At 42.1% G+C, this 18,718-nt stretch overlaps 1 protein-coding gene across 1 annotated transcript in view; it reads left to right on the top strand.

The window, feature by feature from the left end:
• Positions 1 to 18,718, top strand: part of MRPL46 (mitochondrial ribosomal protein L46) — a 97,629-nt gene that overhangs the window by 19,082 nt on the left and 59,829 nt on the right. Inside the window, exon 2 of the mRNA XM_069624289.1 lies at positions 7,086 to 7,284. Coding sequence (XP_069480390.1) covers positions 7,086 to 7,284 — 199 coding nt within the window. The remainder of the gene's footprint in view (positions 1 to 7,085; positions 7,285 to 18,718) is intronic.

Below are 18,718 nucleotides of genomic sequence, written 5' to 3'. Positions count from 1 at the left end.
GTAAGGCTGACTTCTTATGTTATGGCTGCTACTAGGTGCCACATTCTTATTAATCTATATGATTCCCCTGGATGGGTGGAGACAGAGTATTGTAGATAATATTGAAAAAACCTTGTTGACATGCCAAGAAGTTTGTCCCCGGGAAGGGATTATTATTATTGCTGTAGACTTGAACGCGCCTAGTTTGCTGCAGGAGTTATCCCGAGTCCATGATGGGTTAGTTTTGTGGGGAGACCTGAACGCCTTATCATACATCGAGGCTATGTGGTCGAATTTGGTTGTAACCCAGGATTGTATACAATACAATAAAAACTAATAATGGGAGTACTAAAGGTACCTGATCTAATGGCTCCAGCTACATTAGTGTGGATTATGTTTTTGTGGATAGACTAAATGCTGAATATTGCAGGGCTCTCATAACCACGTTTTAACACTGTTAGTGATCATGCAACCCTAGCTGGACTTACAGAATATCACTTATTAGGTGCCCACAACGTATCCAGGCCTTGGTTTCGGTAAATTCTCAGGGCAATCGAATTGTACTGAATAGTAATAATATAGTGGCTATCAGTAACTTTCTAAAAGGAAATGATCGCACACTTAATGAAGTGGCTTTCCGATGGGTGGGATCTATCTAATGTTATGCATTTCCTAAATAAACTGCACTTGATCCAGAAGGTGATTGTTACACCTACTATATACATTCTAATAACTTTGATGTTGTACACCACACAAACTAAATATATCGGAAGCGTTACAATGACATTAAGAGTGGTATAGCAGCACAGAGCTTGCTGGCCCACTCATCTACTAGGTATAAGAATTGGTGACGCAATCACATATTTTCTTGGAGTAACGCTGATTCTCTTCCAAATACTTTGCAGTAATGATGATAGGAAGTTCTGGGCTCTGATCAGATCTTTTACCAACTGCACTAGTGGCATGAAGAAAAATTCTATTCATGTCGCATGTTGGACTGACGCCATCCTAACATTCTATAACAAACATGAGGACAACTACATCTCAATGCCCTATATTTGTAACACCAAGTTTTGTAAGGGATTTCAGTGTGATGATATTGTAATTGTCACCAAAGCCTTAAATGGCTCTAGAGCTCCCGGCCCTGACATGATGGCAAATATAATATTTAAAGCCAACCTGGAATTATGGCCTATGGTATTGGCGAACCTATAACCGCACATTTTTAAATCTGGCCAAATTCCATCTATTTGGCGAAAATCGACTATCAATCCTGTATTCAAAAAGGGTGATCGTACCAGTATGCAAGATTATTGGTTGTTGACCATGATCGATATAAGCTCACATTTTTTTTGCTATTATTTTAAAAACACGATTTAGCTGGCCTGTAACAAAAATCTGTTTTCCCTGTTTCAAACGGGGTTTCGCAGAAAATGCATGGCACACTGCATAACCTTACTATTAACCATTGTCAGGATGATACTTAAAGAAACCTTTTTGTGTGATTTGTAGATTTCTCCAAAGCATTCAACAGTGTCCCGTACTCTACTATGGACTAAGCTGGCTAATTGGGTATTTATCGCACACTTTTGTACTTCCTCATTGCCTTGTATACCGACACTACTATGTCGCTCCATGTTAATCAGAATGGAGAGGTCACTGAGTATATTCCAAACAATACAGGGCTGTGGCTTGGCCCCATTTCTATATAATTTATATGTGGCAGATATGGGCATCTCTATTGAATCGGCACATCATTTTCCATCCCATATTAGCAAAGTCCCAATATCCTGGATAGGCTATGCCGACGATACGATAATACTAGATGGAACTCCCATTGGTCTGCAGCGATCTCTAGATGTGCTGGCTGAGTATGCAGATATAAATCATCTCTCTAAGTGTTAACACCAAGATACTTCTCTTTAGTAAGAAAAAAATGAGACCTTGTTTCAATTGGTGCAATAAAGGCACACTTTTGGAAGTAGTCGACAAATATTTATATTTGGGAGTTCATATTTGCAACAGCCCGACGCTGCATGTGTTTGTCATCTGCATATGTTTGTCAATAACATCCAAACTTAAAACCATGAAGAAATGGCTGGTACTCGGGAGATTTGCACGTTTTATAAACGTGGAGGGTTCGGTTGCAATCTATTGTAAAAGTATACTCCCCATGATTCTATATGGGTCTGCAATCCACCCAGACCCGTTGGTGAAATGGATGGATAGATTAGAAGCAAGTTCCTTCCTTGGTTCCAGTGGAGGCCCTATACTGTGAAGTTGGGTTTCAGTCATCTATTTCTAGCAATCTATTACTCCCCTATTGAGGTAGAGAATGTATTCAGCTATTTGGCTAGACTCTATAAAGGGGGTACCTCCTAATAAATGTCTTGTCCTGTTTAGGGAGACAGCAATATAGCTTCTACATAATATGGACATTGATGTGCATGAACTATGGATTCACCCAATGCCATTAGTATATTTGTTTTTAAAAAATTGATTTTATAACAAATATTTCGCATCTCATTAATGAGACTATGCATCGTGTATACAGCAAACAAGGCTTTCGACGAACCATCTCCCGACTAATTTAATTACGGTCAATGAATATACACAGGTTTATTATTTGCCTGTGATTCAACATACTCCCAACCTCTCGGATTACTACATTGTGAACTATAGCTGTTAGGTACATAATATTTGTTCTATACGGGGGATCAATTTTGGAATACATTATTCAGCGCAGAGAGTACAGTTATGACGGCCACAGCCTACTATATGTGGAAAGTAGCCATATACCAAATTTCATTATTGAATGATTAGATCTTTTGAGTATTTATGAAAACTCTATCAATTGGATTGTAATTGTTTCCTATGCTGATGGGTTTTCATTCTGACTTCATATAATATGACTTTATATGACGTATTTACTGTATTAAATTGGCAAAAGGTCTTGTTTTATAACCATATGCTAAATAAATAAAAACATTTAAACATTCTAAACACCTTTGGAAGGTTCTCTTATTTACTTTTACCTATCCTGGCAAAATTCCTTTTCTCCACTTTTCCACATTCAGATTCTACACCGCACCTTTTTGAAAAATGTACAAACATTACAAACGCATTTCGCAAATATCAAAACAATATACCATACCACAATTTTGTCACACTAAAAAGATCACTTAAGCCATGATATTCTCTTTTACTCACTTTAGAACACAACTCACCATTTAATGCTGGGGTTAGTACGTGACACGTTTCAATAAGCAATTTATTTCTACTATTGGGCTGGTCTAGATTTACTCTATCATTTATTCCCAAAGGATAAAAGCAGCTTCCCTTATTTCATGCTCATATAAGTTGTTTGGTAGCCTGCAGGATGTAGCCATCTATAGCACTCTTCTATTGTATGCAAAAGAAAATCTGATCTTAGGCCAAACCTAGTTTAATGTGTAACACACTCAACAAACTGTTGACACAGGTGTGTTTTGACCGCCTCTAGTGGGGTGTACTCTCAATCCGGAGCACCTTAATCGGGACATAGACACGTTTCAAACCCCACAATGTTCTGCCAGGAATAGTGTAATAATAATCTTGTGTCCGGTGGCTGGTTATAGAAAAAGGGTTCTTCTGAATCCTAACCTAATTTTCCAGAGCATCTGTCTAAGCTAATTGTCTCATCTCCGTTTTTCTGACTGTTTTCACAATAGTCCTATGCATCTGTGTATAATAAAGCACTTCTATGTACAAGTGAGACTTTGTGCACCTCTAGTAGGCCACGGCCTAGCAGTAGGTTTGAGGGTTATTTTGGATTTACCCCAACAAATTATGGTAGAAGACTTGCTCTTTAGTCATCTTGTCCACATGCAACTAAGTTGCATATGTAAAATGTTAAAAGTTGGGTCTTCATACTGAGGTACGATTTGTTATGGAACCCGACAGAAAAAAACATGTTTGTTGTAACTTTAATGGCATTGTAGCAGTTGTATCTTTGTATTAGCAATTAATTTCTGCTAGAACAAAATCCTTATCGGCTTGTCCCAAAATTACTAATGGCACTATCTATTACTAATGCACAAGATTTGTATGAAATATCTAGACATAATTAGTCTTTCGAGTCAGCAAGTACGGCATTCCTTCTTTTTAATCACTTAATATACCAAGTGGGCTAAAAAAGACAAACCAATCTGGAATATACCAGTCGCTATACTGTAACTTTGAAACCGCATGGGCTCAAAGGAGACTTCTTCAGTGTGATTCATGGAAACCTTTCTGAAACAAAATCGAGATCCTAATAAGAATCATCCTACAGCTGTATACACGTGTGTATTCGTGTAGCCAAAACATATTTTGACCCTAGGGATGTCATTTTCAAGGCGCGGTTCAGTGGGTGTGGCTGGACAAATGGTCTTTGGGTCACTGTCCTTGCCAGTCAGAGGACTGGCCGAGGTAGTACCCTAAATCATTCCCTGGTTAATCCACATATCCTAATGCATCTGGTGGGACTCGGTCACTGAATCCAGTGTGGCCGCTGGCTTACTGACATGTTTCTTTAAATGGGCACTATAGGATGGAAGGGGCACACTTTGGTTCCCTGCACAATTCACTTCTCAGCTAATGATGTTCTCCTCTGACCAGTTTCTGTGCTGATCATGTCATCAGGGATGCAGTCTCAACTTGCAGAAAACAGCCATTGCAGTGTATAACGATGTTCAAAGAAATATGCATTACAAAAAAGTCTGTATTAGAGTTGAAGAATATATTTGACTCTGAAAATTATCTAAAAATTGCTCTAAGTGTATGAAGTTTATTTAGTGCTAGGTTAATGGTATTTGATGATAAAGATTCATACTGGTCTTTATGCACCCCTGCAAACGTTTAGGAATCTTTTTAATCTTGTGGAATGTTGTTCGTGGGATCGGCCTTTGTGCTGGTAGTAATCTTGAGGCAGTCTTTGTAGGTGAGTTTAAGTCTCTTGACTGAATTAACTCTTAAGTTCCTTAATGGCAGTTTTATCATTATAGGGGTTCTGATAACTAATTGCATCCCTTATTCGGGTCGGTTTTGTGAGTGGTACGTTTTCTCATTTGCAGTCTTTGATCGCTCAGCTGTTGTAGGTACCGATGACATGGGGTCAGGGTTCTTCTAGAATTCTGGCCGCCCTATTTGGATTAATTGCACTTTATTCTGTGGCTTGTGAGGCCCATGAAGCATCTGCTGCAGTGCTTCAGATTGCCCAAAACATGTGCTGCATTCCAAGAGAGGAAATGTTTTGTTTAAAGTGTCCATTTGATATTTACTGTACTTTTAATCACAGTAAATTGGTTTAAATTAAACCTTACACAGAACCATTCAAAAATAAAAATAAAACACATTACATAAATTGGATTTAAATTGGATATTTCAATTCATACAAAAGTAGGAGCTCTAGCACCATTAAAACATAACCTATACATTAATGTACTCCAGAGATTACAACATAACTTTACAATTGATTCTAAATGATTTGTTTCAAGGATTCTGATTCTCTATCAGTGAAACCCCTTTAAATGCCGTAACCAAAAGACATCAGATAATATATTTCTGTGAGCAAATCCATTAAAAGCAATAGTCTGAGCTCCTGTGAAACTGTACAATGGATTAACAAACGTTTCAAAAGCTGTCTCCCTTTTCACCTTACAAAATCTACCGATTTGAGCAATAGGCTCTAATTGATTTCTTATTCCTGATATCCATCGGATAGGCAGAAGATTAAATCTAAATCTCATACAGGATTTGCAATTTTGCATTCAGGACTAAAAATGTAGGTCCCTAAACCTCTTTTTGTCAGTTATTTTACAAAACGTATTCTATATTTATAGTTTCACACAAATTATGCCGTAATGCATTTTTTCGTTTATCACAATTTGGTTTCTTTAGTGGTTCTTAATAGTTTAAGAAAATCTGTTCTGATTAATGTACTGCTTAATACTGTGTCCAAATCTAATAACCCTTGCAAGTCTATAAATAGTCTGTTGGGGGGATCTGACAACTGAGTATAGTATGAACAGTTTTCGATTAACTCACGCTTGCAAGGACACTAAACCCAATTCAAAATGTATAATGTTAATGGGAAGACCGTCTGGTAAAAGGAGCACCTTTCTCCATAATAGCCCTATATCGTTTATAATGGTAATTAATTTGCTAAGATGGTCCATTTCAAAGCATAAATTAGTGCTGGTACAACTTAGAACTTTAATGGCAGATGATAATGAAACGGACATGTTTGGAATACATTTTGCCCATTTGTGCAGAGAAGGTTGTTTTAGCAACAAGTTTTCCATAATGCACCTCATAACCTGATTTTCACAAGGTGTAATATGCCAGATAAATTACGTTAAATCTCTCGTTTATATGCATCAATCTTCCATGTAATACCTTCCTTGTGCCTGGTGTTTGAGAATCTAATAATTTTAGATTTTATTGGATTCATTATTAAATAATTATCAGTCACATAATATTGAAAGTAATTTAACATGCGCTTGAACCCAATATGTTTGTCAGTAGTTTCTTCCAGCTTGGTGGCCAAGGATTGTAGGGTTTGCTCACTGCAGTTAATGTACCTCATTGGCGTCAAAGGGGTTTTCAAAGCATAATTTCAAAGCATCATTAACGTTTTGCTTTATAAGAACTCCATAACAAGGCTTCATTGTTTATTTATTTGGGGAGATTTTTTTTCATCAACAGATTTCACAGGAGATCAATCACTGGTCTCTTAGCAGTCAAGTAACGTTCAATGAAATGGCAATTTTTTAAAATTTTATTTGTTATGCGTTTCTTTTTTTAAAAAAAGATAAGTGACCTTTGTTTAAATCAAGAAAGACAACTGTGGGAGTGTTCGTTCTGGAGTGCCATCTTTACCACGTATACTCAGCTGGCAAACCCAAAATGTAAAAGCCTTGCTGGAAACCTGTAGCTGGTCCATATTTTACCAGTTGAATATTTGTATAAAAAAGCTTTCAAATGTACATTATGCATAGTTCAACTACAGAACAATGTTGTACGATATGAAACATGAGGGTAAAACAGAATGTTAAATGCTTGGCTCTTCTTGCCATTTCCTGTAGATGGAGGTTGAGAATAGTCTTTACTCGGACCATGAAATCCGTCTTATGCAGGATGAAGAGCGACTCAGAAGAAAGATGGCTGATGATTATGATTCAGATGAAGACGAGGATGGCGAGCAGGACATAGTGATGGCTCAAGATATGGAAGACCAGTGGGAGCAGAAAATGCGGCGATTCAAAGTGTCTCCACGAGTTACAGGTGTCTTATTTTTGGCACTTACTTCCCTTGTGTAGGCGCGTTTGTTTAGATGTAAACAACTGTAACCATCCACTCATTCATTTCCAGAGCAACATTGAGGTATTTTTATCCTGTCATTTGTGAAATCAGTCTTCCTGAGCAGCTGTTTCGAGGCCAGTCGGGCTTGGGAAATATCACCCGCATGGCATGACTTTGGCTGACATGGGAAATATTGAACTGCAGTCTGGCTGGCCTTCGAGATGCTAACCTGATGGGAAATCTTAAATTTCTTGTAGAGCAATCGACCATGCATGTTGGCCTCTTGGTTTTATGGTACTCTCTTGCCTGCTACACAGAAAGACCATCATATTATCCTCGTAGGGGCTAAGATTGTCAAAGATGCACAAGCAAAAAGAAAATAAGAAGAAATACAAGGTTAGATTAGCTTTACTTTGATATTTGTCTTGCAGTCTACCTTTGTATTGTCTTTGCTTTTGCTGCAAAATAAGGCAATTGTGAAATGGATGCTACATCTCTGGCATGTTGGCAATTCTTTAACAGCATGTATTACAAACTATACAGGGATGTCTTGCACTGCAATTTCTCTCACCCAAGTGGCATCAGTCTATTTCTGTAAAGTTTCGACAGACAAACTGTGGGTCTGTCCCACAAGTGCTGCTGCTGTGGCTCTTAAACAGTTTTCCAACTCTGTTAATGTTTGTGTGTGGCACAGTGTTCCATGCAATCTGTGCATTTTCTCGGGGCACCAGTGGTGACAGAGTGGTGGGACTGGGATGCAGCATGTCTTTATCTTTATGCTCATGCCCCTATTATGGCTTCCGCTCGAGCATGCTGGGAACATCCTCTCAGACGCTAGCTGGTGTGCAGCATGGAGTGCTGCTTGAGATGCATGTTGTTTCTGTCCTCCTCCCCTAAGCACCTGAACCCTGACACCTCAGCTTCCCACCTCAGACTCCACATGGCTAGAGAAGAGTGAAGGATTCAGTGGCATGGAGTACTGTACAGTTATGCCCGAAGGGGTACACTGCCAGAATCCGGTTAAGCAGGGATGCATGTTCCTCATTGGGTGGTCCCCTTTTTTATTTCTTTAGTGTGCCGTAGGTGAGTTTCCTGTGTGGCGTCTTCATATGGGTACCCTCTCGCATCCCCCTCGGTTGGGCCTGAACATTGCTGCTGCATGTTGTCTACAGCTCATGTAGGTGAAGCCACAGTTCCAGTGCAGGTGGCTGTGCGGGGAGATCAAAGCTATCGGGGAGGGTTGGGCTCTCCGCTCCCTCCCACACTAAAGGAAAATCAGAGCTGTTGGTAATATTAAAGATGGGCATGGGAAAGAAGCAATGAGGAGCCAGGCCTTCAACTGGATCCCTCCAATAGTTGCACCCTCTGTTAAAGGATAGTTCTGGGACTTTTTTTTTATTGTCCCTACGGGTCGGCCATGTGTTTGTAAGCATAAATCGGTAGATCGTAGGAAACTTTCCTATGGACCTTACCCGACTTTTCGCCCATTATCGCACTCGAAATCAGCCTCCATTTTGTGATAATCCTATCATTCCGCCGCATCGACCTGGCTCACCTGCCTTTGCGGCACTAAATCAAATCCCCCGCCCCTGAAACAGACTTTATCAAAACATTCATATTCCCCGCCTCTATCCGTGACGTGACTAAGCTGCGTAGGCAAACGCGCCCAGGCGTCTTCTACGCGACTCCACACAGACCCCGGAAATCAACACAGATCAGCTCACAATACAGCGCACCACAATTCGGAATATGAAACTGTACTTTGAAATCAAACCGCAAGATTGTAAATGTGGTAAAGTACATTTATTTGACATCAAATGTTTAGAGAATATTCAGCGATTTGCATTTTTATTTGCTCATGTTCCAAAAAGTTCGTATTGAGGAACGCGATGGTCCTTTGCTGTACACAGGGTCTTAGAGCATCTCACAATACAGCGCCACAATTCGGAATGTGAAACCGTGGTTTAAAAGCAAACGGCAAGATTGTACATTTGGCAAAGTACGTTTATTGGACATCAAATGTTTAGAGAATATTCAGCGATTTGCATTTTTCTTTGCTCTCGATCCAAATTAGTTCGTCTTGAGGGAAGCGATGTTCGTGTGCAGTACACAGGGTGTTGGTTTACGATAAAAATAAGCTCTTCGGTCGCACTGATAATCGCATGGCTGTTCCAACAACGAGGCACTAGGCCACCACAACGGTAGGTATGTTGCATCTAACCGTTAGTACCGCGTAAGGGCATACTTGTACTTGGCGATCGTCCCATAAAATGGTCAGGGTGGTAACGTTGTTCACGCGGAGAAGCAACTGGCGGCTGTAGAAGCCGTCCGCCGGTGTCCGGTACTCGTGACACAGACAGTAGTGAATGATGTACCTAAAAACATAAAAAATGAAATTAGTCTCACCATCAGATCCTTATTAAAATCATAGCGAGGACAGCGCTACTGGGTGTACACAAGTGTTTAAAGGCGTGGCGAGGCAGGGGGGGGGGGGAGTGGAGTACAAGGTAAGTAGCATAAAATAATAAATAAATAGGGCCAGCTGGTGGCAAGTGCAAGGTAAGTGCAGAACAAGTGCTGGGAAGGGGGGGCTGTAGGATACTGAGACAGTCCCCCAGTGCAGGGGTTGACAGGGAGGCAGTGCAGGTGGAGAGTGGAAGGGCCCAGGACCGAGGTCGCAGACAGTGGACCAGTTGTAGCAGGGGAGAGGGAGAGAGAAAGCAGAAGCAAAGAGGAAGGTTTTGAGGTGCTTCAGTAAAAGCAGATGTTTCTCCTCAAGATAGTGCGCGGTAGAAAACAATATGCCACATAGAACGAACAAGTACAACTGAACCCGTCTTTAAAGCCACTGTATAGTAATGAAATTGCGGTATAAACTCATCAAAAGTTACTTACATTATATTTGCATTTTCCATTGTGTCTCTGTGTAGGGCAGACCCGAAACACCACTCCTTCTTTGCCGACGTTACTTCTTCTAATGAACGTGGCTCATTGTTTCGTTTCTGAAATTTTATTCATTATCTTTTCTTAGTCTTTCAGGATGGTCCCGGCCTGTCAAGGTCAAATCACAATAGAACCTTATACTGGGTCGTAGGCCGTTCCGCCACCCGAGCAAAACATCAAAGCAGCTGACCTTCACTTTGAGCGAGCACACATTTCTAGTTAGCTCCAGTTAGTGTAAGGGCATCTTGTCTGCGTGCCTTTTTTTTTATTGTCCCTATGGGTCGGCCATGTGTTTGTAATACGGAAACATTCTATAATTTTTGTAAAAATGATTTATATTACTGTTTGGTTTAATTGCAATGGGCCTGCAACATGAGGAGACTCGAGAGAACAGACAATCAAATTACAATCATTTAAACCGTGATGTGTATTTCTCAATGAGCTCTGCTTTAGGTGGACATGGAACAGAGGCAATGTTGGGTGGCAATGCAGTTGTCCCCTGCATAGGTTCGTTCACCACTCCATGTATGTGCCTATCGAGGACATCTACGATAAGTCTCTCAATAAACTCATATTGCATATCCTCAAACACTGGTTTGATCACCCATTGTTTACTTCTTTTAGTGAAGGCCTTATTGTAGCGAAGCGTCCCTAAAGTTCCGGTCGTCCTACTTTGTTGACGGCCAACATTATGGTTATGTGCCAAGACCGCTAGAAGAGTCCGATTTATCATGCCTTCCATGCCAAAATGCAATCTTTTGGGCCTGTACTTTAGGCACATATTGTGGAACACCTCCAAATCTCCTGTGTGGCAGAATTCCGCGAGTCCCCTCAAATCTCTTGTTATAGTTTTATCAAATACAATCTTTTCAATGGCCTTGTGAGTGGGTGATGAAGGAATCAACCACTTCTTCTTCCGTGCCTCCTCTGTGGACAAATGGCCATGTTCACATTTGTGGAAATGCTCATTTGTCGACCATCGATGTACGTTGCTACAGTGCAACATTACTGACCGCCATTTTTCCAGTAGAATTTCCAACGACCCTTCACATGTTTTTGAGCTCCACCAAAGATGGTTGCTGATTGACTTGGACCACTGTGAAATACCTTGCATATCTTTTTTTTTTCCTGCAGCCGACAATTTTTTATTGATTGTTTTTGCAAGATGCCATACGTCAAATTGGTGATTTATATTTTTGTACTCTTCTCTCATTGTCTTGGCAATTGAAACGTGTCTGTCCGTGGCTATCAGGTCGATCACCATTCCCCGCGATTGTAGTTCTTGCAATGATGCTACAAAGCCAACTTTCTCCATGGCCACTGAGGATGTACTTTGTGACACCTGCACGACCACCGAACTCACAATTTTCTTACTTTCCATGTCCTGAAAGTGGTAGGTGCAGTACTTGGCTGAAAATCCTGGGCTGTCGCACTGTCCATCACCGGCTAGCCTGAAGCGTTTGCCCGCGAATGTACTTTCCATTGACATTTTTTCCATTCTCCAAGCTTCGCTGATGGCTGGAAATAGATAATCGGTTTGGTATTTGTAGAACTGACTTTTCGCAATGAAATGGATTCCCACAAACTGAAAGAAATACTGTAACTTTTTAAAACTTGAACCACTAAAAAGTGCGGCCGCTGCACAAAGTAGATTGCCTGCTGGCAGTTGCCCCAGCATGGGTTGTGCAGACCATGCGAACGGATGATATTGTGTACAGGTGGCATGTATTTTAAGGTTAGTGCCTCGAATTGCACGAGTCACATTAATCAATGGCTCCCCACATACTTCCCCACCAACCCAATGCCCACATTTCATCATCATAATAATATCCATCAAACAGCTATCGAATACAATGAATTTGGCCTCTTTCCTTATACTGTCACTCTGCATCCCAGCTGGTTCGGCCTGTAACGTTGAGGACATGTCACTCGCATGAAAGGTACAATCTCTGATATCGTCTTCCGCTATGCTGAGTGATATTGATGGTGTTTCATTGTCGTCCACTTCATTCTCTTCCATTGCAACATCTGTTCCTTGTCCGGAGATGGGAGAAAAAAACAATGTCTTCAACTTTCGCGCGCTCTTATTTTTTGCGGGTGTGGATTCTGTGAATTGATCTCCGACTGCATCCAAACTACCAGGAGGACATTCACTATCAATGGCTGGTGGTGGTATAGCTCCGTTGTCAATCACTTCATATTCTTCCCATTGGCACGATGCATCTCCAGTCTCAAGTCCCTGCCAAAAGGTTTGACAAGCAACATCTCTCGTTCGCTTCACTGTCTGTGTAGATCTAGTTCTTACACCCACTCGCAACTAGAGGACAGATTAGAAAAGGGATGTTCAGTTTAAACACAACTTACAGTATTGAACTATTGACAGTGAAAGACAACATAATATAGTGAACAGGACACTAACCTTCTTTTGCTTTCTTTTCTTTGAAACTTTCTTGCCTAGAAATTCAACATCTGGACGCTGTTGCTCCGACTCGTGTGTGCATGTCTCCACTTCCTCTCGCGCTGCAACGACTATATTTTCATGATAAGCACATCCATCACTCACTGAGGCTCCATCGACTCCCTGAAACATAGAACTTTCATTAGTATGTATAATAATATTGAAAACACAAAATGTACTTGGGGACCAATACCCATACGTACATCTCAATAGCAAAACACGAATGAACGCATTGTGTAGAACATTCAAACGACAATAGTTCACGCATTGTTGATCTAGTTAGATTGAACTGTCAAGATCCATACCTCGGGCTCCGCATAGACTTCCATTGATGATATTATTGAAGATGACGCTTCAGCAACTCCCTGAAACACAGTAATTGCATTAGTATGGTTTTCTATTTTGTTTAAAAGAACATAAACTTTCTGCAGGAGTCAACGGCTCATCTAAATAGACCTGCACAAATGATCAGTTGTCTAAAATAAATAATGGATATCTAAATATGATTCGATTTGCTCCATCGTTGGAAGTGTCACCACCCAGAGATCTGCATCAACTACTAGGGGTGATGTTCTTGTTGAAGAAGCTCCGTCAGCTCCCTGAAACATAGTACTTGCGTTAATAAAGAAGGAAGTATAGCGGATGTAATCACGTCATTTGATCTCGCATGATTGATCTGTCAGTATCCATACCTCGAAATGCATAAGAACATCAAGGGACGCTGTAACTGCGGTGCACACTTCTGCAAGCTGTTGCGCCGACCCGTAACTGCATGCTCCCCCTTCTTCTTGGACTAATGCTCCATCGACTCCCTGAAACATAGGACTTTCATTAGTAATGAACACAATATTGAAAAAAGAAGACACATAGGAGGGCGACGACAGAAGGACATACCAATGGCTAAAAACGAAAGAAACATTGTGTGTAACAATCACGCTACAAGAATGCAAGATCTGATGATCTCCATCGATGGAACTGTCCGGAAACGTACCTCGAGCATCTGAGTGACATCTACGGTTGTCGTCAATGCGTTGGACTCCTCAGCATCTCCCTGAAAGACAGTACTTGCATTATTTTGGATAACAATAATTATAACTGAAAACAAAGACTAGAGGACGAGTACTGTGGTGTACCATTAGGTAAAATGATTACACGATCAATTAAAACTATTGATTTACATGCCTAAAACAAGTCAGTGTCAGAATAGCTAAGTAAGATTACCCGATAGGCGCTTGAAGTGGCTGATGACTGCAATAACGACACGGATGGAGAATCTTCCGCCTTCATATTGAGTGGATACATAAATGGGGAAATTATTGTTAGCTAATGCTACACACTACCGCAAGGCCGAGAGACAAATACGTAAACTTGACTCACCAGTGGAGGGATGTGGACGAATAGAGTGGGAATAGCGGTTGAGAGCAATTTTCGCCTCGCTCGCGGTGTTTTCTTCTTTATTAGCAATGATGTGGAGTACATGTCTGGGCTAAAGTGCCTGCTGCAGATGCGGTATCGATCACCCCTCTTGTCCGCAAAGACTTCAAGGACTCTACTTTCTAGCTCAGAGGCTGGATATCCGCAATATCGGACCCATTCTCTTATCTGATCTATTGTCTTAGGGAAAACATGCATTATAGTATCTTCAGATTTGTTATGGGTCTTCGAAGGGCAACCGCCAATGGAACAGGCAGGCATTATGGAAAGTTCTGAAAAGTAAAGATCAACAATTCTCTATGAATACCAATGTGTTAAAACATTAAATGACACATAAAAGGTTCAATGCAAGGTCCGTTTTGGTTCTTGGAACTATACACGTTATTCACATGCGGATAAGTATTTCAATAACTTTCAAAAAATAGAAAAAGTAATTTGACTAAACTCAGAACATGTGACTAGTTCCTTGCATGTACTGTCGTGAACGAAAAGAAAACATGGATGCAATTTGATGACTACTAGCAAATAGATATAAATTAAAAAATTGGACGCAAAATGATTATGGTACATGGACTTACCTTGACGAACAAACAGTTAGATGCAGGGATCAGAGTAGTTTCTTGTCGTAGAACAGGGAGCAGTTCACAGGTTGCAAACTGACGAGTTTGCTCAAAGTGGTCACGGAAGTTCACAGAGACGAAGAGCAGATAACCAGCACCTTCACGGGTTGACTAGCAAAGCGCAAAGAAGTTCTCATTAGAAATATGAAGTGGGTTATAAAGAATTCGAAACAGGGGTGTGTTTGTGAATGAATGACGTGTATATGTCGTGGCATTATGCGGTCTGCTGGGGGCCGTCCAGCGTGAGGGGGGATGCTTGGCAGGAGACACAGGGTCTGGAGGTAGACATGGGAACAACAAACCCATGCTCTATAGACCACTTTGAAGTGTACATGGTCTTTGGCACCTCTTGGCCTTTATCGCTCCCTGACAGCTCCACTTGCCAGCAGCGCAAGTACCCCGGTGCGAACTGCCTTTGATAGGGCGGGGGGTGGATCGGGGCGGTGGTCGTGCAGACAAGACACAGGAAGACTCGTGAATGGAGACACACTTATGTGGATTGCAGGGGGCCGTCCAGCGTGAGGGGGGATGCTTGGCAGGAGACACGGGGTCTGGAGGTAGACATGGGAACAACAACCCATGCTCTATAGACCACTTTGAAGTGTACATGGTCTTTGGCACCTCTTGGCCTTTATCGCTCCCTGACAGCTCCACTTGCCAGCACAAGTACCCCGGTGCGAACTGCCTTTGATAGGGCGGGGGGTGGATCGGGGCGGTGGTCGTGCAGACAAGACACAGGAAGACTCGTGAATGGAGACACACTTATGTGGATTGCAGGGGGCCGTCCAGCGTGAGGGGGGATGCTTGGCAGGAGACACGGGGTCTGGAGGTAGACATGGGAACAACAACCCATGCTCTATAGACCACTTTGAAGTGTACATGGTCTTTGGCACCTCTTGGCCTTTATCGCTCCCTGACAGCTCCACTTGCCAGCACAAGTACCCCGGTGCGAACTGCCTTTGATAGGGCGGGGGGGTGGATCGGGGCGGTGGTCGTGCAGACAAGACCCGTTTGCCGCAGGGCCTCACCAAGGAGAGGCCATCTAACAATGTAAGAGGATGGCTGCAGGATCTACTACATGGAAGGCAGGGGGGTGAGTTTATAAATACCTCACCCTCCCAGGAGAATATATGGGGGTCATCTCTGTACCCGGTGCCCAAAAAGAGGATTTATTATGATCAACCATATTTATTATTTACCTATAACCATGTTTTGTATCAATAAAATCCAACAGCTTTTTATTGCCAACGCTTGATGCCAACCCACAAAATAATATATGTATGACTGCTGCATATATGGGTTCAACGGTTATGTGGATTGAAGGTGTGCGGCCAGCGTGAGGGAGGATGCTGGCCGGAGACATGTGGTGTGACAAGACAAGGCACTGGAAGGCTATTCAACGGAGACACACTAGATTCATTTAAAAAATCAAAACAACCATTGCTAAAATATATGTTGGGCTTTATTTTAGATTTTAGTTAAACATAAATAATAAACATTACACATTGTAAAGTTGAGGTTGCAGCACATCGAGGGAAAATCCGCGGTATTGTCCACTGTCACTGGGGAAATGTTGTCTAATGGCAAGTACCGCACAGGCAGGTATTACTCTCCGAACGCGGTGTCCGAGCCTCCCGTGAAGCCACCAAGTGAAGCAACGATAGGCCACCAGCCTGTACCACCTGTGAAAAAAAAAGATGCAAACTGTATTAAACTGACCAAACTTTCTTATCAATGTCGATTCAGGTAACACATGTCATTTTTCTTAGAAAAAAATTATATCTAGAAAATGCACTATATGGAACCAATTTACATGCGTTCGAATGATATGTAAATGTAATTTTATATGTGGGAGACGACCATGAAATAGTGGTGGCATCACTGACATCACAAACAGAGTATACTTACTCGTTACTCGGATTACGCGGACGAACAGTGCCACGAAGTTCGTGCATAAGCACCATCATCATCCTCAACACTGTCCGTGAGAGGCAGGCTTCCCTGAACTCTGGCAGCTCGGTGATGCATTGCGGACTTTGCTCGCCTTCCTGCAGACTTTGCTCGCTTTCCGAAATGTAGGCCAAGCACCCGGAATTTTCACGGCAGCAGCAGTTCTCCTCCTCAGTTGGCATTAGCTCGCACCGATTGCACGTGCACCAGGTGGAGACGCCGTCCATGCGACATGGTCCAGGCTCTTCATCCGTTGACTGGTCCTCCCAACTGCCGTCCGAATCCCCATCGTTTTCGCGTGCTTGCCTTTCCAGTAGTTCCTCCTCGGTGTACTCGGGCTCGTACATATACGGCATTATTGTGGCCATTGTGCGGTAAAGATAGTAAAATAATTTACAGAGATGGTACAGGTGTTCACACGGGCTACAAGCGGCGAAGGTAGCTGACCAGAGCACTGAAACGAGTCACAGAATACTCAAAGTAACACAGAGAGAGGAATGGAATCGAAAATCTGCTGCTGTATGTTGTGAAACGGTCTGTTTATACTTATTGGGGAAAGAGGCGTCCTGCCATTTCCATGGCAACACGTCAATAGCTGAGGCGCAGCGATTGTTGACACGAGACGTGCTTGAAATGGGCAGTACACGTCTGCTGATGTCAGGCTCAGGGGCGGGGGATTTGATTTAGTGCCGCAAAGGCAGGTGAGCCAGGTCGATGCGGCGGAATGATGGGATTATCACAAAATGGAGGCTGATTTCGAGTGCGATAATGGGCGAAAAGTCGGGTAAGGTCCATAGGAAAGTTTCCTACGATCTACCGATTTATGCTTACAAACACATGGCCGACCCGTAGGGACAATAAAAAAAAAGTCCCGGAACTATCCTTTAATTACTCTAATTTCTCCTTTTAAATCACATGTGTTAATGTGATTTATATTGCACACCGCTGCCATTTGCATGCTCTCCAGGTGCTCTGGCGGATCAGGAAAAAAAGTGGGGAATGGGGGTTTGTTAGTGGGAGGAGAGTGGGAACGCAAGACTGCTTTTTGTTGTTGTTGGTTATTTCAGTTAAAAGTGTCACTGTTTGATTTGCTTGTAGGTGGTATGGGCTGGTGGGAGTTTGGGTCTGAGTCTGTATGGGTTGTTTGTGTGCCTGTGGCATCGGGCTGGAATTGAGTGTGTTCTAATTGGGTTCTGTGAGTTGTTTTACTGTTGGTGCTATGGTGGGGTGTGTGTGTGTGTGTGTGAGGGTGTTGTATTTGGGATGAGTGTGGTATGCTTCAGTAATAAGGAGACCTTTAGTAGGGGTAATGGTTGGAAGATCCTCATTCTTTTGTTAGGTGTTAAGACTGCAATCCATTGTGCAGTGGTTAGCAATAGTATGTTTTCTTTCAATGGGGCCTACCCAGCTTGGCTGACTTGGCTTGGAGGTCTTAAAGCAGGACCCCAAAATGTGTGTTGTGCCTCCATTGTATGGAGGTCGCCCACTTGTCTTAGACCGTGGTTTGGCTGTTTAGGCTGGCAAATCAAAAAGCCATGTGTTTTTTGGTTGCTTCAGTAATAAGGAGACCTTTAGTAGGGGTAATGGTTGGAAGATCTTACGACTTTTTTGTGGTTTGCGAGGTCGGCCCATCATTTCCGCTGTGGAGTGCTGCATTATCGCAGCCTATCGGGTTTCTAATCTCATTGATGATACATCTTTCGGTGTTTCTTGCTCTTGTGATGCGTTTGGCATATTGTAATTGTTTTCAAAATTTCAACTTTATTATAGAGCCGTATCGGTTTCTAGTATGCGACTTTGTCCTGTTTGTAATCTTTCCTTCATGCTTGTTTCAGTTTTTTCTGGTTTTCTTCAGGGTTCTGAGGTAGGCTGTGAACCAGCTGGCTGTCATTTTATTTTGTGAGTGAAAGATACCTTCAGTGCAACAGCGTCTAGAACTACTGTGATTTTGTAGTGTCTCCATGAGGACAATTCATGGTTTTGTGGACTCCAGTCTAGTGTTGAGAACCAT

Source organism: Ambystoma mexicanum, chromosome 11, assembly GCF_040938575.1.
Source record: "Ambystoma mexicanum isolate Mex_15411 chromosome 11, UKY_AmexF1_1, whole genome shotgun sequence".
Classification (NCBI taxonomy): Eukaryota; Metazoa; Chordata; class Amphibia; order Caudata; family Ambystomatidae; genus Ambystoma; species Ambystoma mexicanum.
This window is presented reverse-complemented; position numbering and strand designations above follow the sequence as displayed.